Genomic DNA, 25,552 nt, shown 5'->3' with positions numbered 1-25,552 from the left:
ACTCTTACTCACATAGTATACTCAAATTAGACATTGCAACGTAAAGTCCTTTTCCGAAAATAAGGGCAATCTTAACTATTAAGTATCATTAGTAAACAATATTATATTGATATATTTATTGTTATATACATATTTTACAAATATGCTAAGATAAACTACAATTAAGAAAGGTATTTTGAAACAATTTGGTCATGTGAATCGAACGAGCAAAGAAAAAACAGTAAAACAAATAAATACGAGGCCAATGAAGTTGGAGATAAGAGGAGAGGAAAAATGAGAAAAACTAGGCACTATCAAGTATGTCAAAAACTTGAAAGTGGTCAGGTGAAGAGTTGGAATAATCAGCGAAATGAGAAGATGAATGAATGTGGAAGAAGCGAAGAATGTTTGCAAGAATAGAGATTGGTGTGGCTTTCTCTTCTCTCTGCCTACCCCTGCGGAGAGGAGTGGTTATAAAAAGTAAGTTAGTTAGTTGTATCCCATATCATATTGTGTATGTATCCACACACATATTACGTAATATATAACATGGGTACAATATTATCTCCGTCGGATTCATTTCGCAAAATGGCGTCTTGTCGCGCAAATTGTATAACGACGCACGCTAATCCAATCAAGTGCTGTGACATTCATCATAATAGCGGCCATCTTGGCAGGTCACATTGTGGCAATAATTGTCGCCAATTTGAATATCCTCCGCAGAACGGAACAGAGCTCTCCGTCTTCAAGTGGTCACTTCCCCGTGCCCCACTTTACGCTCTAAACACCTATTCCTTCCATAGTTTCATACAATACTAGCTAATCTGAATGGAAAAGAAAAAAATACCACATTATATGCTTCTACATGCGCGTGAGATGAAGATTGTGAATGCTAATATATGTCCACATTGAAAAAAAGTAGAATCTCACTTCATTTGCCTTAAGGCTTAGATCTCTAACGTACAAACACAGAACGCGACCGACGTGACCAGACGTGATTCCGTGCACAATTTTTTTTATAAATAAAAAATGGAATTTAATACTTAAATTTATAATAATTTTTTTTAAACTCCTTATCTTTAAATAACTGTTCGCTTCAAAACCATATATTTATATCGAAGAAAAACTTAATTTTGAAATAAAAAAATGTTTTTTTTAAGAAAAAATCAATTGCGTTAAATGTAACCTGGCTTTAAAAAAAATTAATTTGCGATTTATCGTATATTTGGTCTTAAATTAAATTTAGTTTTGTTCCTATACATTTTTTTTTAAATGCGTTCTGTTTGATGAATGCATGAATAAATGTATACCTACCTAGGTTAAGCGGTATAGGTACCCATATTCAAATCTATCAAACAGGAAACATTTTTATAAAATCTGAATTTGGAACAAAAATCTGACAAATAAATGAAGTAGGATTCTTCTTTTTTCCAAATGCCAAAATTGTGTAAAAAAACTTTTATAATTTGTGCCCAAGTGTTCAAACTTTATGAATTACCTCTTCATGTGAAAAATGCATTTTCTCCGATGCAAGAAACGCATGAAATATTACTTTCTGTCCTTGCAACCCTAACTGTCCATCACGTCATTTTTCCTTGGTTTCCTTCAACTCTCCTCTCTCAACTCCTTACGAGATCCTTAATCATCAATTCATAGAACAACATAATATGTTGTAATTATTTTTTAATTTTCATTAATTGAAATTTTTGTTTTTTTTTTGTTTTTACCTATGTAAAAGCATTTTAGTTCAAGCGTTTGTATAAGGTTTAAACTTTGACAAGTATTACAAGTCTTTTGTGGTTGGTTGAAAGATATTACCTCTTAGCAATACGCCCGCCAATGAACATTTATTCTCTACAAAAAAATTGATATAAAAAAATTATATTATATATCCCAAAAGTTCGACTCTTCGAAGGACGAGAACATATAAATAATATCATTTATTTTATTTTTAATTATGTGTCCATTAATTAAAAATATTTTAATGGTTATCATAAATTAGAAAGGCAGCCAGACGCGAACTCGTAAAAGTGGTCATAAAACGCCAACCGCAGGATTACTGGTCCTAGTATGAAAGGACTATGGGATTGTTTTTCAAATGAAAACTCACACGAATAATTTAATATCCTATTGTGGAATGTTTGAGAAATAACATAAAATTAAAATTATGCAACTAATTTCGAAAACATAAAAAAAATACTAACATTAATATTTAAATATAGATAAAGAGAATATGAAGATCTGGCTGTTTTAAGTGATCACTTTATTCATGTGTAAGATTCACCTTTCTACCGATGATTGACAACCACATTACTCAAATTAAAAGATATATTTTTACTTCGGCACCATCTACGCTTGAATTTAATAAGTTCTTTTTTAATTAGCAGAGACCTTTATGAAATAATTGCAAGATTCTTCCCGGATTATTTTACTTACTAGGAGACGCCTGAAAACATAATTTTAAATTTTGACTAAGGTTTTATTTTCACCATTTATTTATTCAGAATATTTTCAGTTTGTCTAAATCTATTTTCATATATTCTAAGTTCTTGTCTACTCTAGGGAAGGTAAATATGAAAAATACATCACAAATGGCCGGCCAAATGAAAATAAATCTTCCTTGAATTTATTTTGCAATTGGCGGGAATCGAACCTGCTATTATTATTCAGATTCGAGTGAAAGAAACACCACAAGATTTTTCATACAAATCATTCAATGAAGTGTCTCATGTGAATATGTAAATAAATTAAGAAATTGTGTTTAAGATAAATTCCATCTCCAAGTTCATTGTAATACATGCATTGTATATTGTAGTATTACGTATAATTCGGTTGAATTAATTAATAACTGTGCCATATCTTGTAAGTGAGAGAATTAACCGAAAACCGATTCTGAAATTGTTAGAATAACTTGGGAAGTAATTTATTTATCGTTAGCTATTATTCCCGAAATTCAATTGAACGAAGAAACCCATGGAACTGCTTTAGAGCTAAAGTTTATAAGTAATTTCCGAACGGGCTAAGTAAGCGTCGTATATTATGTAGGTAGGTCGGGTATTACAGGCAAAGTTTACTCCAGATCGCGCAGTGTGAAGGGAGATTTACCGCCACCTTGCAATAATAATTATTCCTATTACTTGCATACAAAGACTTTAATTTTTTTGTTTCTATTTATTATTCTGAAGGGCTGATAGGTTATTTTCGTAATGACGCGAAAATAAATGGTAACTGAATCCAAAATAGCTGTGTCCACCGACATCTTGTTCTTGTAGAAGAGTTGGTATATAAATATTGATTTTTTATTGATTCCTTTACACATTTGTGAAACTACTGATACCGACTGGTCGACTTTTTGCTGACAACTGCAAACGATTAGTATTCTTTTCTTTCCTATGTACTGGAAATAACTATCACAATTACGTAAATCATTGTATCGATTTTAATTTTGAACTTTACATTTTAGTATCTAATACTACGAACTGAAAATTTAATAATAAATATGCATTTTTATTTGTCAAAAATTTAAGTTATAAATTTAAAAACAATATTTTTGCAGTTGGAATTCAGAGAAAAATGCCATATTGTAATTCATTCTAGAAAGATTTCGTATCAACATGTAAAATTTTGACGAATAATATTTTTTATGCATATTTATTTTAAAAAAATATAGTCCGTCACAATTTTTCTTTTTAAATCAGTAGTTTTTATTTGAAATTTATATAGTGAGTTATTTAATCGCCTTCCTTCTTCTCACTGAATGTGTGAGTATGCATGTGTGTGAATATATGTATATATCTCTAATTTTATTTCATTTCCTTTTCTTTGTTGTATGTTGTTCAATGTTTGATATATGAACTGTTTTAACAAATAATGAAAAATATAAATGAATTTTACAGACCTTCAAAATCCACCTCGTAGTTTGGAATTAAATAAAAAATAAGCGATATTTGTGAGTGTATTCTTAAAAGCATAATCTTCTTTAATCATAAAAATATTTTTTACTAAGTCACAAATTAAAAATAATCGAGAGAGCATTCTGTGTAATAAGTCTGCATTAAACGACGTGAAATATGATCCCACTTCTGACATTTACTAAATTAAATTTCGTTCCTCAATCCATCACTATTAATTACCAGTGTTTTTATGGGTGTAGAGTAAATTGCCAACGAGTAATGGTTCCGCAAGCGGAATATACAAGATTTATTCATTTTAAGGAAAATTTATTCACTTTTATAACATGGACTGCGCGAAGGCTTTTTAAAATCCTAAATAAAATTTATAAATGACATTTTCCAGCCTATTTTTTGTTAATTACAAAGCTTGCTCAAGATTTTACTGTTATCTCAACACAGACAAAAGATACAAGTGAAATACGAATATAAAGCATGTTCAAAATTTTATTAGTAATGTTTCAACACACTTAAAAATATCCTATAGGATCTTTGAATTTTAGGGCGTGCGGTAATTTGATTTTAATTTCATTAATTTTGCATCACCTTTGTGGAATAACGTGATTCAAATATAAAACCATATTTTGAGTTTATTGATGCAAACACGACTAGTTTGGAGAACTACAGATGTTCTCATAAGCAGGAGAAAATACAAACATTTGTACTTTTTTGTTGTTGACATCTCATCATAGATGAAGAAGAATATGGAAATCTGGGTATTTACAGAACTGTGATAGGCTACACTTTACATATGCACGTGCAACATTGACCATTCTATCTATGATTGACGACCACACTACTTCCACGTATCGCCCTTCAAGGAATCCCTGAAGGACGCAGACCCCCAGGCAGACCTCCAAAAAGGTGGAAATACAGCTGGGAGTCAACATCCCAAGAGCTAAAAGCGGAGGCAAAAACAGATCCTTAGGATCTAGAAAAATAAGAAGAAGACGAAGAAGACTACTCAAACGACTGTTAAACAAAATAAAAGTTTAAAAAACTATATACATAAATACTTCTTATTTTATTATATATATATTTGGTGATTTGGTTTTACTTATATATTATATTTTTGGTTTTACTTACATAAAATGTTTTCTGAATATTTTTTTTTAAATTTCCTACCTATAGCTATTTTTGTAATTAATTTTTTTTTAAATTTTATGTATGAAGAAATAAAAATAATTAAATATGTTTGATAATCTTTTGAAGGAACCTTTTGACTTGATTTAATGAATGTTGAATAAAAATATTCAACATACTTAGAAATGTAGCACGTTTAAAAAAAAGAAGAAATTGTTGTAAAGTACGCAATAAAACTAATTAATTAAAAGAAACAATTAGCACTGAAAGAAGGTAGGGCGTTGCTCCTTTAAGGGTATCAGGAAATCACAACAAACAACAAACGAGCTGGCGTGCTGTTCGCACGCTCTGTCGGCTTGACAAGTCCATTAGCCATTACCTGCCGCTTTTCATGCGCGCCGGGTAGCTCGTTCTCCTGTCGGCCAGGGGAGCAGGAGGTCTCCGCAGGTGGCACGGCACGCACGCGATAGTAGCCGTGTTCATTCATTCCTCTACTCATTCAAGCGCCGAACCACGCCTCCGGGGACACTTTCGCACAAGCGTGTGAATAAATTACGGACAGGGCGGGCGATCTCTTTGCTTTCATCCTGCCCGGGGCGCCGGCAGGACAGATTCGAGAATCAAAGCGAGACCCGCGATTCCGCAATTCCAATGCAACAAAAAAAAAATACCCACAACTAATTTAAACGGCTATCTTTATTAAATAAACGTTATATTTTTGTTTGTTATATGTTGTTTACATTTGATGTCAATGTTTCGGTCTGCTATGCGATCGAAAAAGCCTGTATTAGAAACGTTGCAATACACAGATTGCCGAAAAAAGACGTAAGCGATATTAGTACGAAAATGTGTTTTGCATGTTTTGCATGAATTTGCAATGAATTCGTTTTGCAGTTAAAAAGGAAGTGTGGGAGAATCATTTCAACTCTCGCCGTCGCATACGTCATAGACTGTTTTGTGTTAATACGTAGCATAGGGAACTAATATACTTGCTTGCATATTATACTGTACATAAGCTGAACACGTTATAATATTTATTAGTTAACAATTCCCATTATGTGACCAGTTACTTCAGCTATCATAAACCCTTAATTTATTTTTTAAAACAGAAATTTAGAGAAATTCTCTTCAATTAAATTCCAGGTAGTAATTTTCTAATCGTAAATTTCTAACTAAATAATTCCTAACTAACGCACGAAAGCTTCACCCAATTTTTTGTACGAAAAAATCTACGTCTATTTAAAAAACATATAATTATTTTCCGAAACATAAATTGCAAAGGAAACTGCATAGATAATAATACGATAAGATTAAATTATTAGTCCATATTAATTAAAAATATAATAGGAAAATGCATTACTTACTCCGGCATAGTTTAATTATGTCTTATAGTTTATGTATAGTCTTTACCTTTTTTCTCGTACAAACTAAATTAGGCAAAAGTGCCTTTTATAATGGTTAGATTAAGATAACGGCGTTATAATGTAAGTTCTTAAAACCAATATAAGTACATACCTAGTTGTAATACCCGCATGAAAGCTGTTGCATATATAACATAATGATAATACCAACTCTTACACACTTACGAGTATGTATTATGTTAACAGGTTATTTTAAACCGGTTCAAAATTCAATCATAATATTTTGAAACGAATGTAACACCTAGGTCTATGCTATAAATCTCAATAATTTCGTAAAATAGTAATGATTTTATCGTTTATTCAACTACATTTTATGTACACAAATAATATAAAATTTTATGTAAAAATAAAGCAAAAGTTTTACGTTTATTTGCTTAGTGATTAACAAATAACTGATAATGTTGTTGAAATCGCAAAAAAATATACGCAAAGTTCATAAAAAAAAAACTTCAAAACAATGCCACGTGAAAGAGGCAAATAGCACCGCCTACGTAAAGCCTCTGGGCCACGTGGCAAGCACGTGTCTGGATCCAAAAATAATTCAGCTTGTTGGCTTCCCACGTGGTCACAATCCGTGCGAAGGTCACGCCTCGGGAGCGGAAGGAACATCAGCTGTGACAGCCTCAGGCGATCAGCTGATGGGGTTAACCCACCCCAGCCCACCAACACTCTGAGGCCCGGATACCCAAAATTAAATTAAATCAAATAATGATTTAAAAAAAAACAATTGAAAATTCGTTTATTTTTTAATATTTTTTATTGCACGAGTCGAACGTTTATATCGTATAATTTATAATAATAACTGAGAAGTCAACGATTTTTATTCTTAAGTATACTTAAATGAGTATTTATAATTCTGTCTCTACGTTTTGATAAATCAATATTTTAATCTACATTTGAGTAAACGAATAAAAAAAAATTATGCAAATTTATTTAAATCAACGTGAAATAACTCCAATAATAACGCTTATTTTAAAGCTTATATTGTTTTTCTGTGATTTCTCATACCTATTTTTTGAAATCAGCATGTTTCTGAATACAATTTTGGCAAGCATCATGCATTTTTTTGGTAGTGTACTAAAATTTTTAAAGTTTGATATGTATTCGGTATTTTCGAAACAGGCTTAATATATTTTCACTTTGTTTTAAGTTTGTCTCAAATCTAGGTTTGTTCACTTAAGAGCTATTTATATTCGAAAGTAGTATTTATACTTCAATTGACACCTTCATTTACCGCCTTTTTTTATTTGGCAGCATCTATGGTTGAGTTGATTAAGTAAAAAAATAGATGATAGAAAGAATATGTCAACTGAGGCGTAAATATAAGTTTATAAAAATCTCTGCTAATTAAGAAAAAAACACTCAACTCAATCAAAGATGGTGTCTTAAACTAGCGTGTGAAAGACGGTGTCAATTGAAGCATAAATACAAGTACCAAAATTTGAATATTGTGACTGTCAATCATGGATAGAATGGTGAATGTTACATACACTACATAAAGTGGCACCTAAACCAGCATATGACAGGTTGTAAGCTCTTTATATACCCGGAATATATTTATCATATTTGTTGAAATACCTACAAAAACACTTGTTGATTTTAATTTATATATTTTTTTTAAATCGTCCGTTAATGAAAGTGTTAAAGTCAGACAGCGTTCGGGCGATACCCTTGAGGATTGCTGAGAGTTAACCGGATGAAAGCCTCAGTTGGGGGTCGGAGGGGGCCGGAGGCGGGGCGGGGGGGGGAGGGATGTCGGGTCGGGTAACTTGCTTCTGGACGTATTTATAGATTGGGGTTGTTTGTAAATATAGAGCCTCTTATTTCAAGGCCAAATCAAAATATCTTCCCAATAAATAAAGTTCGCATTTATTTTGTACGATTTAAGATAAAGTACGATTGGAATGGAAAAGCGTATGAGAGTACGATGATGTATTGATGTTATATTTTATGAAATTAAATATAAATTGAAAACATTTGTGCAAGACCACTTTTTTTTAGTTCAAACACGACTATCCAAAATGAAAAATGAGTTTGTATCTTCACCTGTAAATAATAATATCTGTAATTTTCAAAACTAGTGTTTACATTAATAAACTAAAAAAACTAGCCTTAAGCAAGAGTTTTTTCTGATATTTAAATATCATTCATTTATATATCCTTGATTAACTTCTTTTTATTTTTAGTATGCAAATACTGTTATTTCTTTTAAAATATATTAGAAATATTTTTACACTTTTTTTATTTATTTTTTATTATTTAATGTATAATGTCATATAAACCTTAGTAACTTGCATAATTCACTTCAAGGTTTAGAATAAAGATATAATAAATAAATCTTCATGTTATTTTTAAGTACATATGTATATACCGAATCAAAAAATAATTTGTTTTGGAAATATATTTTTTTTAAATGAAAAGATAAATATTTTTGTTTCTATTACTTACGCAAATATTTCAATTTCATACTATTTCTGTGAGCCTAAGCGGCTAATTATTAAAAATAGGTATCGAATTGTGGTAGAGTGGGTTCGAACCCAGAAATTCTGACTTAAGAGTCCGCCACACTAACCACGGGTCCACAACCCGACAAATAAAAAAAATAAAAAGTAGCCTCTAAGTAATATTAGAAGATAAAGGCCGAGGAAAACTTGTTGAGATCAAGTATTCAAAATATTTGTAAGTGGTCAGGTCAGGAGTCGGAATAATCGGCGTGTATGTATGAGGAGTAGCGTTGTATTCTCTCTGCCTATCCCTGCGAGGAAGCGGGGTTATGGTTAGTTAGTTAGTCAATTTACAAATCTTAGTCACCTTAAGACTATGATTGTTTTTTTATGCGTAAAAGGTGTAATTTTTCAGATTTAAATTGAAAGTAGCTTTGTATGAAGCAATGACATTTTTAATCAGTATTTTTTTTTTAGAATTATTAAATGTTTTAACTATTGTTAAAAATTGCTTACTATTTTTATAACGAAGAAAAATCATAAAAATGTGTTACGTACTTTTTTTTTGCTTTGGACTTATGCGGTTATTGCCGCAGGCGTGCCGTGCGTAGCGTGCGGTTGGGCTCTACAATGTACGGACATACGTACGTACGAGTACGTAGCTACTGTTACGTAGTCACGTGGCGCGGATTACATTTACGTTTACGTTTTAACGGTCACGAACCTGACATGGACATGAACCCACCGTGAATTGAAATGTTCAATGAACATTTCATGAACTTGAAAATCGCCATTTACCGCTGGGGCTAGGTTAACACACGCAAGGGTATCTACACATTATAGTGCGGTTTCACCGGAATGTATTTTGCATTTTGACGTATTACGTATAACAGAAAACTTCAGATTTCGGTATTTTGTTTAGAACTTCATTTATATGTTAAAAAATATATTCATATACTTATATTCGTACATACATTCATAAATTCAGTATTAAAAAATAATGTTGTTCTGCAATCTTTACTGCATGTCTGTCCTCGGGTCTACCAAAAACGCATGTGATTATTATTTTGTTAAATCGTAAGTGTGCGAATAATTATATGGCAGTGACGTGCAGTATTGTTTGCTTGCTGTTTTAGTGACTGTCCTGACGAAGAGACGAGTACGTCTTGAAACCGGTTGACTAAAATTTCGGTATTTAAATCGTATGTGAAGGAAATAACGAAATGTCAATCTTGAGTAAAATTTTTAATTAAACGATCTGTTAATACAGCCAATGAATGGTGGAGAGCCCTGGATTTTCATATTTCTATTTTAACAACTTCGTATTCTTTGTTGAAAAACCCAGAAAATAGTAATGTCATATTATTGGAGCCGGTAATTTCTCTTCCCGTTGTGTCTTTGTAAATGATGTAACATTCTGGCGCTTTTGACGCTCACATTGAATTTAAAGGCACAATTCAAATAATTGTACGTGAACATTCATTAAGATTAAAGCTTTAATACTTATTACATTATCTTGTCCTTTCTTTCATTGGGGAAGATTAATCACGAAAAGACATTAACATTTAAATTTATGGGCTACTCATAAATAATTCTGTTGTATTCGTGAAAGCTTTGTTATTCTATAATAAATCATATTTATCTCACTTTTGGCTGTGAAACAGGAGGACAGAAGGGGGGGGGGGTTCTTAATTTATTAGTGATGAGATGATATCTGTCAGTTGAAGATAATGCTAAAAGATTGCTTAAATATTACGTAAGTATTTAATTCCCCTGGAGAAATTCAAGCCCGGGTTCGTTTTGTAATATGTACTATGTACACACCGATTTAATGTTTCTATATTGGTTTACATGATTAACCTAGAAGAGTAAACGCAAATGCGGCAAATTTTTTATCCTAAAGAAGTCCATAAAAAAGATTACGCATATCTCTACCCCCTGTATCTTACCATTATCCCCTTAAAAACATATTATTTAATAAATTATCGGCGCTCAAGACCAGTGTGTCAAAAAACTCGAATAAAAAAAAAGCGAATTCAGCAGCCTTCGTTAAAAAACACGTGACTTTCATGACTATTTATATCCGTAAAACATTTGAAGAATTGTTTTCGGTATATTTTCTTTTTACACGTCTGTAAAGTGATCACTTAAACCAGCCTATGACGGTTGAAAGCCCCGTAAATGCCCAGACTTGAGTTGTCAAAAATAATATTTTTATGTTGAGATGTCAAAAATAATATTTTCTTTTCTGTTGGTCGTATTAATATTGACGTTATTTTTAGATTATTTTTTTCTTTTCAGATTTTGTTCAACTGATGGCGCTGCCATTGGGTAAAAAATGGCGTTTAAAAAAAACCTGTTACAGGTAAAAACACCAATCACATGTGTGTTTCACCAGTGACACGCACGTATTTGATTGCAACGTTGTGTCAAAATTTCAAAATTTTAAAGGTGAATTTGTTTAAGAAATCAATCATTTTGAAAAATTATTTTTTACTTTTTTACTTATAACGATTGAATATGAGGAACAAAAACTCATAATATTTTTTGACGGTAAAGTCTCCAGTTTACGGTAATTTTCCATTAAAATCCTCCAGTTTAATATAAGCATTACATTTTGAATCTAATAAACGAGTAAGTAATGCTAAGCAATTTTAATAACGCAGAAGAAATATAAGTTTTTAATAAGAACATAACTTCATTACCTTACAGAAAGGAAAAAAGAAATTAAATTGTATATTAATGTACAATCCTCGTCTCAGATACGCAGAAAGAAATTTAATAAAACTTTCGCAAAAATCACAAAATAACTTCTTTAATAAATTCAAATTCTCGACTAGGATATTTTTATAACGAGATTACAAAACTTCGTTCATCTTTGCAAGTTTGGAGGAGAATTTGTAAGAGGAGACTAATTAGAAATGTTTTACCGAACTTTACCCATTTCTTGAACGAGCAATAAAATGAAAACAGACGAATGAGTAACTCTCTTCGCGACTGCATTTACATTCCGCGAAATTATGTTTTAGGTTCCATATACCTTTCATAGTAATGAGGTGTAATGTTCTACTATGTATAACTAACTGTTCAGTTCAGAGTATGCAGTGGAACCTCGATATAACGGATCTCAAAAGTTGTATCATAAAAAAGATATATAATACATGTTCGAATGGGGAAATAAGGAAATAATGCATAGCTAAGAAAAGCATTATCGATAATATAAAGAAAGGTGTGTTACGATGGTTCGGATATCTTGAACTCATGAGTGAGAAAAGAACGATAAAACTAATTTATGAGGCGAATGTAGTTAGTTGGAAAAGGGAGCAAAGGAAGACCGAGGAAAACTTGGCACGATTAGGTATGTCAAATCCTTCAGTCAGTAGTTGAAATAATCGGCGGGTATGTTTAAGGAGATGCATAAATGTAGAAGAATGTTTGTGTGGTGTTGTATTATCTCTGCCTATTATATTACCCTGGATTGGTACCTGAAGAACTGGACTGATCACCTTGCTTTAATACAATAAACGATCAAATATTAACATTTCATCAATTTGCTACAGTGCCCTATGCACCATTGGTTGCGGAAAAGAGTCAGTAGAACTAGCAAATGAAATATGTACAAGTTATTGGTATGTAGGTACACATAAAATAAAGGTTTTTAGTAAGTTGTGTTATTCTTAGTTTAATAGTTTTAATAGCGAACAGTTAATATTTCATAATATCATCGCTCGTAATTTGTTTTGAAATACGTTTTTTCAAAGTTATGACTTTATTATTTGAAAGTTATTTATCTAAACTCTGTAAAGGTCAAAAATAATTACTTTTACAAAAGCTCCCTGTTTTTAACTTGACGTAACATTAATTCAATTATTTTAGTTTCTATGAAGCTCTTTAGAAAGATATCGTAAAACTAATTTAAATTTTATTCTTTGAGAATAAATCTTAAAATTTATCATGAAAGTGAATTATTTTGAAGATGAAGAACACGAGAAAAGCACAGAGAAGGCACATGATTTATTTTTATTATCTATGGAAATTTCTTGAACAGCAATGCGATGGGTTGCCTCTTAATTGATTTGAGGCAAATACTAAATGTACATAATATTGGTAGTTTTATAGAAATTGAAATACATATGTATACATACATTCATGTATTCATTAAACATATTAATATTTGACCTTCAAGAATATCATACAAAAAATCTAGTTCGATTCCATCCCCCATATATATATATATATATATATATATATATATATATATATATATATATATATATATATATATATATATATATATATATATATATATATATATATATATATATATATATATATATATATATATATATATATATATATATATATATATATATATATATATATATATATATATATATATATATATATATATATATATATATATATATATATATATATATATATATATATATATATATATATATATATATATATATATATGTATATATATATTCATATATATGAGGGATGGAATCGAACTAGATTTTTTGTATGATATTCTTGAAGGTCAAATATTAATATGTTTAATGAATACATTTATTTGCTACCGTGCTGGATGTCTTAGGTTCGATTCTCAAAGGAGACAAAATAAATGTAAGCGATTTTTCTCTCTAACATCTACTCAATATTACCCTGGACTGGTACCTGAAGCATTTTCTATTTTCTATCAGACCTTGAATTGTTCACCCTACGGATTATATATCAATATTTGTACATATATTATATGTAGATAATAAAAAAATAATAAAAAATGAGAGATGCTTCGTTTCTTCGTTGAGAAGATCACCTTAAGTGAAATTTTGAATTTAGATTATAGAAATGTAATATGTAGTGAAAAGTTGTGTTTTGAATTTCATTAAAAAATAATTTAATGCATATTTTTTTTATATTCTTTGAAATCTAATTTAAGGGCCAAAATGAGGGCAGAACACAAGATATTATTTATATTTCAACAGCCAAAAACTTTAAGTGAAACTTGGTATTTGAGCTGGTACTCAAAAATAAATAAAAACGTGTTTCTCCGGTTCGTTCACTTCAACAAATATTCGACACAGAACTTTAAATAAATGATTTTCTTTCTTCTCGAATGTAATGTTCTTTGTCGATAAAATCTTTTTATATTGTATGCGACGTTTAGTACCAAATAAACATTTCATGATTATTCAACATCGAATGTTAAATATTTATATAAATTTGTAGTATGTTAAAATGTGAAAAATATATCTTAACAATTCCGGTATAAAGTAAGATTTAAATTGTGACATATATATATGTTTATTTTCGACCAATCAACAGCAGTCATTGCTCTCCGTTACTGGTCAATTTTAATCAACTTTGTTATACGTTATATATTTCAAAATTCGTCAAATACCTAAAAAGATCACCAAAAATCTATTTCGGTCACAATTTTGAAATAAAACCAGTGTAAGTATAAAAATTTACAGGATGAATGTAATTGATAAAAGAAGCAGAGGAAGCCGAGGAAGCCGAGGAAAACCGATCAAACAAAAAAACCGATCAAAAAATAAATAAATAAAAGAAAAATGATCAAGTACCTATTTCAAATGCTTTGGGGTATTTTGGTATGAGGAGATGCATGAATGTGGAAGAGGCGAAGGTTGTTTGTAATGACTGATTGGCGTGGCGCTCTATTCTCTCTGACTACCCCTGCGGGAAGAGGCTTCATGGTGAGTTAATTAGTCTTTTTTAGTTTTAGTTTAAGTATAAAAAGGCAATAAATTTATATCATACTTTTAAAAAGTCACATGTCCCAATTTAAAATGCTTTTGAGCATTTTATGAAAATGCTCAAAAAAACTTTTTGAAATTCTAAGCAAACATATTTAATGATTTTGCATGAGTACATTTTTCAGTTATCGTAACTGTCTTGAATTTTAAAACAGAAAAATTTTTTCGTGATTATCTTAAAATTATATATGGAAATGGTTTGGATGTGTCGTATTTTATATATTCATGTGTATGTAACTAGAAATAAACAATTCCAATATGGTGAACATTCTTAATACGGTTTCCTTATCTAGGAGCAATTTGAATATTTTACGTCCTTCCATATCACGACTCACGCGAGAACATTCAGAAAAGGGAATTCAAATGAGTACACGGTAGTGCGGTGTGAGGACAAAATCTCTCATATCTATCAAATTCAGATATTCAAATTGGAATCTTTTTGTTTGAATTTACTTAGAACTACATTATCCCACTGCAGCGCCGCGGCGGCTGCACTCGGAACTTCTCGTTCAATTTAAATCTTTACACGAACCAATAATATACTCGGCACAGCCACAAGTGACTGCTGACGATACGAATTGTGATTTAAAAGAGATAAAATAATATTCAAATATATTTTTTGTTGTTGAAAAAGCGGTGTTATTTTTTGGTTGAAATAAATAAGATTTCCAACATTTTGAGTGTGTCCAAATACTTCCTCACAAATCTGGATTATCTCCAATTATAGGAGTTATTTTTCATATTTTTTTGACATCTCATCAAAGATGAAGAAGAATATGGAAGTCTGGTATGTCGGTCGTCAGCCCGTAAATTCCCAGACTTCCATATTCTTCTTCAGCTTTGGTAAGATGTCAAAAAAATTATATGAAAAATAGGATTCTCTGATAATATTAGCTGGTGATATATTTCAAGAATGATTTTATTCAATTTTATTTCTTTTAAGTATTTAAATACTAAACATTTTCAAGTGAACGTATTTATTTAAATCTGAATGTGGTGTGCATGTGATTTTTTTTATCATGTCGCAATAGAAAATAACACTATTTTTATTGTATATATCTAGATTGCCTGAATTTTTTAAAATTTTATTTTAAATATTTATAATGCAGTTATTTTTTAACGCAGCGATTATTGTATTCATCTAAAATATTTTAAAACCAAAAACCGTTTTCATTTTATTTTATTTTACTTTACTTTACTCTGACATTTCTTGGTGGAACTGCATTTTATATAACAAAACAACAGTATGTAGTTTTTTCCACTTTCATTTTATTTTACAGGTGGCCGGGTTTCGGTGTTAGCGATATCATCAGAATGGTGAGAGGTTAGACAAAATTGTATATTACATACATAAAAAGGCATAATCCTACTTGAAACCCTTAATTCCACTTGCATGTACATAATTGTTTTTAAAATACACTAGGTACTTAAAAATAATTTTGTCAGAAAAATTAAATAATATCATGGTTTTCAACCCCTGCATTGTTCGGCTATCCAAACTCAAAAAAAATGTCACAGTAGGGGACGTTTTTTTTGTAATTCATTTTTTTGCATTTTTGGACTAAGAAGATTCTACTTAGTCCAAAAATGCAAAAAAAACGTAGGTACTTCAAAAAAATGTCCCTTCCCTTACTGTGTTTTAAGTTTGGACAGCCGTGTTGTGTAGCTATCATATAATTTTGTTTAATCTCCTACAAGTCTGATAATGTATATAATAACGAAACCTGGTCAGTAGTCAAATAAATTAAAAGTAGAAAAAAATATTTTTGTTATTTTGTTACATGTCATAAAATGATGATTTTTTTGTATTATCTATTAAATTGAATTGTCTCGGTACACCTCTCGCTTCGTCAGCACTTTTACATCTTCCTTAAAAACCAGTATTTCCAAGGTCGACCAACAGAAGAGTTCGTTGCTCTAAACTCTTGCTTCATAATAGCCATCATTAAATTTTTACCCGACCGTGTTATTTATGTTACTCCACCCCTTAAAACCAATTCGTCCATCTCCTTCCAAACCCGCACCAGAGCCCACGAGAGCGAGGGAGACGGCTACAGTGTGTCGGATCTGGCTACAAAATGCATTTTTCAATCTGACTTGTTTATACAGTATAGGCACAAAGTAATGCTAATGACATAATGATTATTCCAGTTCCTTTAAAATGAAATATAATGATATTTTTTGTTTAAGATCATGAATAATGAAAGTCTGTATATATAAATATAAAGGAATTTATTTAATGCTCGTGATGTATTATACGCAGACGTTGATGTATTTATTTTTAAATACGGCCCAACGTACAAAGTGCCTTCATTTTCTTTACAATCGTAATTTATTTTTATTATTTGTTTAATTTAATTCTACTTTTGCAGGATCGTTATTATACTCGACGTAAAATCAATACGATTAATTAAATCTCTTTTACAATATAATATTTCACACCCTCTTATAAAGAAATACCCAAATTCACAATTCGTTAAAAGTTTGATCTTACAAAAAATATAAAAATATTTAAGGACGATCCACACTGCATGATATGAAAATTACACAACACAACATTGCAAAGTTACCTTCGATAGGAGATAACACTCCAATTTACAGCTTATTATTTATATTATTTTATTAAAATTTTAGTATGCGATCTTTACAATTTTTTCATCCCATGACGTTTCGTCATATAACAACAACAGATCTTAACTATTAAGTTAACAGTGTTAAGCGTTGTAACATATATTTGATATGAAAATTCTATTACCGTATGTTGTATATTCTAATAACATAAGTTAATAAAATGGTCAAGGGATTAGGAACGGCCAAGAATTTGATTTCGAACACATTTTTGCAAACTTGAGTTGTTACTACAACTCAAGTTTGCAATGTTGTCAAGTTCGCATACTTGCGAACCTAGCGGATTTTATCCGAACTCACCCAGAGAGTTACCCAATTCATTGACGTTAAATAAATACCTACCTACCTTCATACGTGAATTTTCAACAAAATATTTTTAATGCTTTATTAAAACCTATTTTCCTAATGTCACGTATCTACAGCTTTCGCAAGTAGCTACTCGTATGTATTAATTATGATTATTTCATGAATCAAGTCTGAAACCATTTCAAAATATACTCCTATTTACATAGAAATATTAAGTGCCTAATATAAAGTTCAAATCAAGCATCATTTCGAATTTAGAATACCTTCTGAAAATTACATTTGGATATATGGATATCGCTAATTTTCTAGAGGTGTTTGATTTTTTCAGGAGGACTTGGTTAATAAATACGAGCATTTTAGCGTTATTTGATAGAATGATTTTTTACCTTACGAAAATGTACAGAAATAGCTATGATATTTTCCAGAACTTTAAATATAAACCTTAAATTAACCTTCTAAATGATACATTACATGATATGCCTCAGTTTGACTGAAACACATTGCCAGCGAATATGGGTCATATGAATTTATTTTTAGATAATTTACTCCATGTACCTTGATATAATCGTAAACCAATATCGTACCATTCGTTTTTATACAAATCTCTTTTTATATTCCTTTTGACTAATTTTTTCATAAATTTTTCTTGAATCATTTATATTAGAATATAATAAGTAATAAACATAATTTTACATGTACTAATTGCATATCGTTAATCTTATATTTATAAGGCGTATTTCAAATATATAAGGCATATGGTTATACGTAAAGATCTAAATGGCTTTTTGCCTACAATATTTTTGAAATTGCATTATTTTGAATTGAATATAAAGACTTTTATAAAATTAAATGCGTTTAAAGCAAGGTTCATTAAAAGAACATGGCCCAGTTATTTATAAAGACTTTTATAAAATTAAATGCGTTTAAAGCAAGGTTCATTAAAAGAACATGGCCCAGTTATTTACGTATACTTTTATGCTCAATGTTTATTTCTAAAAATATTTTATAGTGTTAACTTGTCCGCCTCCGTAGTGTAATGGTCAGCACGCTCGGCTACCGTTCTGGAGGTCCCGGGTTCGATTCCCAAGGGGGGTAAAATAAATATTAGTGATTTTTTCACTGTCATATTTATTCAATATTGCCCTGGACTGGTGCCTGAAGCGGAGGGCTAATCACCTTTCCTTCACGTGTAAACGATCAAGATAACACTGCGTTTATATGACGCAGTGCCCTATGCACCATAGGGGTGCGGATAAGGGTTTTATTATTAACTTGAGATGAAAGATCTTTCGTATTCTATATGAAATATGAAAAAAGATGGTAGTCTCAGCATCCCAGGGCTTACGACTTGTTATTTGGCCGACTATAGGAACTATTTTGTACACCTGTGTAACTTTCACTATTCTGCTAATTATTAAACATAGTATTGCATTAATTTTAGGAACTTGTACACATTCGATGGTCTTAGATCCTTTTTACGTGCGAGTACCACAGCTTTGGATGTACCTATATATATATATATATATATATATATATATATATATATATATATATATATATATATATATATATATATATATATATATATATACACACAATAATTCACAAATTTCTCAACTGAGGCGCCACAATAATATGATGTTAAATAATTAGCAGAATGGTAAACCAAATACTAGGTCGTAAGCCCCGGGATAGTGAGGCTTCTGTTCATGTAAAAAACTTCAGACTTTCATGTAAAAAAAAGATAGAGTTTCATCCCAAACTGAGACACCTATAATATTGGTATCTCATCCGTAGGGTGAACAATCTAATGTCTGGTAAAATAAACAATAATAAATTGTGAATATTTTCTTTAATGGTTGTTGGGAGTGGGTTAACCCAACCTGTTTGGGAAAAATTGTTTCGCGATAAGTACTGCTCGCAATTTGAACAGCCTCATGGAACGAATAGCAAGGTTTCACTCTAATACCTTAATGATCCGATTTTACACCACAATAATTGGCTCACAATTTTAAAATGAGTTTATTCCATTGTGCCTTTATTTTGGACGTCTGAGACGAATTTCAAAATTATGAATTATCGTCCAAAAAAATGTTGAAATATGGTCCAAATAAAAGTTGAATATAAAGTAACGGGAGAATATGATTAACACCAATCAAAACGAGTACTTGTATTTGAATAGTGATCAACACTAATTGAAAACAATCATGGTTTGAATAGACGAAAAAGTTGCTGGAATTAAGATTTATTACCAGCCATTAGTCACCAATTAGGATGGGACGTGCAGAGCACTGAACATAGCTGGTATTGTACGAATTCTTTCGTCAATCGTTCGCCAATCGAATGTTAGATAGCGAAGTTACGTCAATATAATATCAATTCGAATCGAATAAAAATATGTAACTCGGGCAATTCTCCGATTAAAGTAAACATCACTTATCTATGGAAAGCGTTTGATTCAAATACACAGATGTTATATTGTGGGTTAAGAAATGAGAAAAAAATATCAAAGGAATTTCAACCAATAGTCAATAAATATAATAAAAGCAGCTAAAATGGAAACATTTCTTACATGATTGGATAATTGACCTATTTTAATCCTGACTAACCAACTAAATATTTAAAAATACTGACAAAAACGATTTTTTTAAAAATTTCTTCTGGATTTGACAAAAATTTTAATGAATCTTAATTTTTTATTTCTGGATAATTAAATGTTTATAACTAATAAAATATTTGCCATTGACAGAAAACAATGAGTTTTGCTACTACGAGTCCGCCCCAAGTAGTTACATCGTGTCGTTCTATCCCGAGTACTATGTTTAGTCTTCTTGAATATCAGCTACTTATGTCAACTTAGCACATGAAGCATATATATAACTTCGAGTGGATAGATAAATGATGATGTAGAATGGGAATGAAATAATCAGAGTGTCAAACTGGACAAGGATAGATCATAGACCAAGGTCTATGCATATAAGTATTTACCCAGATTTTACTTTTTGATATCAACTAAATGTTATCTTCTTCAATTGTGTTGAGATAGCAATTTAAAATATGATTTATTACGTTTTTTACTGATTTGAAAAAAAAGTTTATTTGTTATAATATTATGTAAAAATTAAACATGCGTGAACGTAACAGAATTTATTTAAAAAATATATATATTATTAGTTTTTCATCGAACTACGTTGATAATGTGTCATTCAATTTAAATGAACTCACACACAGGCTTGCTACAAATTTTCGGAAGTTCATGAACGAAGACGAACGTTTGCCGATCGAACGACGAAGGCGTTTATTCCAATATCGTGCACAGAGCACTTTTCTCGATGCTGGGTACAAGCTGGCAACAGTTGGCTCTGGTGGTACTATGTTCACACCGTATAGTGCAATAGCGTCGTTATGTAAAAGCACTCATGTATTACCGTTCATGACAGAGAAAATAAAGAAATACCATTGAGCAAAATCGCTTATGCGATTCTAATTACAAATAATATGATTAATATGTTATTCATAAATTATCTTTAAAAATGTAGAATATAGTTGAAATGCGATCCCTCAGACGAATGTGTAACAAAACGATGTGTGATAGATGTTCGAATGGTGATATAATGCAAGGCTGAGATAAGCATAATCGATAAAATTAAGAAAGGTGTGTTGAGACGGTTTGGGCATGTGATTCGAATGCGTCAAGAAAGAACAGTAAACAACTTTACCCGACAAATATATTTGGAAATAGGAGCAGAGATAAACCGAAAAAAAACTAGGCACTATCAAATATGTTAAATTTTGAAAGCTGTCCGGTCAGAAGTTGGAATAATCGGCGGGTATGTATGCGGAGATGCATGAATGTTTGCAAAGACAGAGTAGTGTGGCATTCTTTTCTCTCTGCCTACCCCTGCGTGGAGCGTGATGGTTAGTAAGTTAGCTAGTTTTAAAGTAGCTAGGATTATAATTTATTAACTATGGAAACATCGAAGGGAACAAGGGAAAAAATGTGGATAGTGTTGGCATAAATCAACACTACATATTATACAAAAATATATCTACATATTATACAAACGCATAGATAAGATAGCAAAGTTGATTGAATTTTATATTGTATATTTCAGCATTTCATTTCATGTTGACAAAATGAGATTTTCAAACTAAAATTGAGCTTAAATAAAGCCACATATGTACATCTATGATTAAAGAAACCACATCGCTCACTCCTTTCAGCAACGTCGTAAATCAAAAAAGTTAATTTTTCAGGAGAACGTTTTTAAAGTTTAAAAATAAAATACAATGTATTAAAAATAAATATCAAGCCATTTATTGAACTTTTTACTGTGCAACAGATCTTTTTATGTAAAACCTGAAGGTTTTTTTCTCCATTTGAAAAATATTTAGTATATTTAAAAAAAAAAATTAAACAATACCTTTTCTTCCAAATGCAAAAACAACACTTTCTGCCCTGCAGCGGGTAAATATTAGGTTAAAAATATGCCTCTTTTGCTGGTATATGGTATATTTTCTGGGTATTCCGAAAACATGCACAACTGAAAATTGTCGATTTTTTATTTGTGACGTTCTTGAAAGGATTGAGCGACATGTCTAAACTGAACTAAATAAAACGGGTTCGTTCAATCAGCGTATAAACTTACAACCTTTCTCACTATGTTCTATACAACCCCAATGCACCAAAATATCTTGTTGAGATTTTTGTGTACCTTTATGATCATTATCTACAGCTTCGCTTTTCTCAGAAAATGAACACTTTCCATTTTTCGACATAACACATCATTCTTCGGTAATTCATTTTCTGTCTAAGCGGCCAGACTCTGGAATGAATTACCTCGCTACATGAAAATACGGCACCTCCGTTGACCTTCCAGAATCATCTGAAAACACTTTAATCTATTCTTTGAGTTCTTTCTGGAACCTCATTATGCATTGATTTAGAAATTTCGTTTGTAATATTAGGTTTGTCGTGAAAAGTTATAAAAAAACAAATAACTAACAAACCATCATGGTGCTTCTCGAAAGGGTAGGCAGAGATAATAGAACGCCACACCAATCAGTATTTGAAAACAATCTGTACCTCGTCTACATTCATGCATCTCTTCATACACACCGTCGATTATTCCAACTCCTAACCTGACCACATTCAAGTATTTTAAATACTTGATCAGGCCAAATTTTCCTCTGTCTTTCTCTGATTATATTTCCAACAACATTCGCCTCATAAGTTTATTTTGATGTTCTTACTTCATTCATTTGATTCACATGCCCAAAGCGTCACATTACACCTTTCTTAATTATATCTATAATGCTTAGCTCAGACTTGCACTATTTCCTTATATCACCATTCGAACATCTATTATAAATCGTTTTGCCGCTCATCTGTCTGAGAGATTGCATTTAGACTGCATGCAGTCTGCTTAGATCCTTATTTTGCTAATTCCATGCTTAACTTCCATACGTTAGAAATAAAAATGCATTGTAAAAAAAATGTAAAAAAGAAAACATATGAAAAACCAATTGAATAATAATAAGGGTTAAGGTGGATTCTTACCTTGTATAAATACTGGTCGAACATTCTGTATACGTCAACATCGGTACCAGGGTTGCTGTTTGCCTCCATAATCTATTGGGCACTGTAGGGTTAAACAGTTCGTAATATTTATACTCAAAGCGATCGAGGGCAGAGCACCAGATTCTCAAAACGAACGCGACCCTTATCAAACAATCTATTCAATATTCCAACATCCATGAATCGATTAATTTATATTATTTTATCTTTCGTTTATCACACTTCCTGCAGAGGTCACACCAATGTCACGTGCATGCCAAATCAGCCACTGAAATGCGACACTATATTTGCACAGTAAATATTTATTTAGTTACTTAAATAATTCATACAAAGCGCGATTTTCACCTTGACGACTTTAAAATCGTACGATGTTTTTTTCACAATTTTCCAAACGCGGAAGTCATTACAAGGTCACAGAATATTTAAATTTGAAATCACTTAATTTTTCTCGGCTCACACGCACAGCCCTGTCAAATTGACGATGATTGATGGCTCTATGGAGAACGTTGATACTGTAATTCACAAAGCACAGATTAATAATTTATTATAATGTGCATATAAAGCACTTTCTTAAATATAGTAATGTCTTAAACGTATCCAATTCGTAAATGTCAATCACTGTTGTTTTTTTTTTTACATATTTTTTCCCGCAGAGAAATTTTGGTGACGATGACTAAATACACGTTTTTTTGCGTCAGTTCTCACACTTGAATGTTTAACAACGCCAACGTTGTGAATTTGCAACAATCATTTCAATATTTCAGCTTTTTGAAAATTATTGTTGCAACAAACAATCGATTCGTGCTCCATTCACAAACGTTTTTTAGCATTTTTATTTGAAAAGCAATTGTAATTTTTCACATTAGATCCAATCTATTCAACAAATGACTATGTATTTCTTTCTTGTATCCATGTGAAACAGACTATGACCGATTGAACGGAAACAAAAGGTCGCAAGTGGATCATGCGCACAACGAACCTTACGCCAACGTATATAAGACTCAAAATTACTTAAATTTTAATATTATAAATTAACAACCAATTACTAGATTTTAATTTACTTTAGTAAATATTTTAAGTAATTAAAATTATTCATTAATTTTCTGATTTATATCATAAACACGTATTATTTTTAAACTTCTTAATAAGTGAATTGAAACGATTTAATTACTTTTGTTAATCATCCACTATTCATTAATATTAATATGCAATTAAAATATTTTAATTTTAATTAATATACGAACGTTTAAAGTTATTTAATAAACCTGTTTATTTTATGTCTCAATATAGAAATTACACGGTACATGCATCTTTTAATTGTTTTTTGACAGCTGTCATAAATTTGAATAAGGAACACTCTGAAATTGTTTATTTAAATGTTTTCAAATTTAGAAGATATTTTCGAAATTTTATATATTTTTTTTAAATTTGGAATTTGGAGGGAATTTCGAATTGAAAACTTTTTGTCGGGGTTAAGCATGCCATAACTTTTGAATTCGGAACCAATCAGCGAGCTGCGAGCGGGATTCGGAGTCGCAACATCTCTCGCGCCATGCACCGGTCCGTTTGTTTTGGTACTTTGAGGTTAGGTTCGCGGCAGTGAGGCTATGCAGCGGAGGTGTTGCCCATCGCGCGGCCCGCGGCGGAATGACGGCCGGGCGCCCCCGCCCCCCGCCCCCCGCCCGGCCCGTTATCAAGCGGAAAAGCCCGCCAATTCGGGCTCGCGAAAATGGCGCGGAAAATGTGACGCAATTCGAAAATGGAACGTTTTTTCTGAGGGAGGGGCAAGTGGAGTACCTACTTGTAGAAACACATTTTATACAATATCAATTTAATATATACGTTTTAAAATAATAATATAAATTTATGTGAAAAACACATATACATACTTATCCGCTTCGTTATAGTTGTGATAAGCATCTTTGACTATGTATGAGGTTTAATTCTCGACTGAGTCAAAGTTAAAACAGTAATTACATTTATAAGCTTAGACTAAACTCACTTAAAAGGATATTTTAAGTATTGTTTCGGCATTTACTTTGTAATAAGACATGTTTAAATGATCAAGGAAACACTTGTTTTTATACAACTTGAGTTTATTAATGACTACTAGTTTCGGAAGCTAAACTTCCATTGTCAGGTCTTAATAATAACTGTAATAGTTATAATTCAGACCTGACGATGGAAGTTTAGCTTCCGAAACTAGTAGTCATTAATAAACTCAAGTGGTATAAAAACAAATGTTTCCTTAATCACTTAAAAGGATATATGACAGATGTTCGAATGGTTATTGAAGGAATGAAAGCAATGCTAAGATAAGTATTATCAATGAAAATAAGAAAGTTGTGTTAAGGTGGTTCGAGCATGTGATCGAATG

The 25,552-nt window shown here is 31.1% G+C and overlaps 1 protein-coding gene across 5 annotated transcripts in view; it reads right to left on the bottom strand.

Moving 5' to 3' along the window:
- Window positions 1-24,824, bottom strand: part of LOC148303037 (uncharacterized) — a 343,245-nt gene extending 318,421 nt beyond the window's left edge. For 4 of the 5 annotated variants that reach the window (XR_015838539.1, XM_088270660.1, XM_088270658.1 and 1 more), the window contains exon 1: window positions 23,158-24,818. Coding sequence is in view for 4 of the 5 variants with exons in the window: in XM_088270660.1 (XP_088126786.1) it covers window positions 23,158-23,226 (69 nt within the window). In the remaining variant the exon portion in view is untranslated. Of the gene's footprint in view, window positions 1-23,157 lie in introns of all 5 variants that reach the window. The other variant, XM_088270661.1, reaches the window with a different exon arrangement.
- Between the last annotated feature and the right edge of the window lie 728 nt (window positions 24,825-25,552).

Source organism: Brachycentrus maculatus, unplaced genomic scaffold, assembly GCF_059751285.1.
Source record: "Brachycentrus maculatus isolate JH-2025_06_01 unplaced genomic scaffold, ASM5975128v1 h1tg000388l, whole genome shotgun sequence".
Taxonomy (NCBI): Eukaryota; Metazoa; Arthropoda; class Insecta; order Trichoptera; family Brachycentridae; genus Brachycentrus; species Brachycentrus maculatus.
The sequence above is the reverse complement of the archived record's forward strand: the minus strand, read 5'-3'. Positions and strand labels throughout refer to the sequence as shown.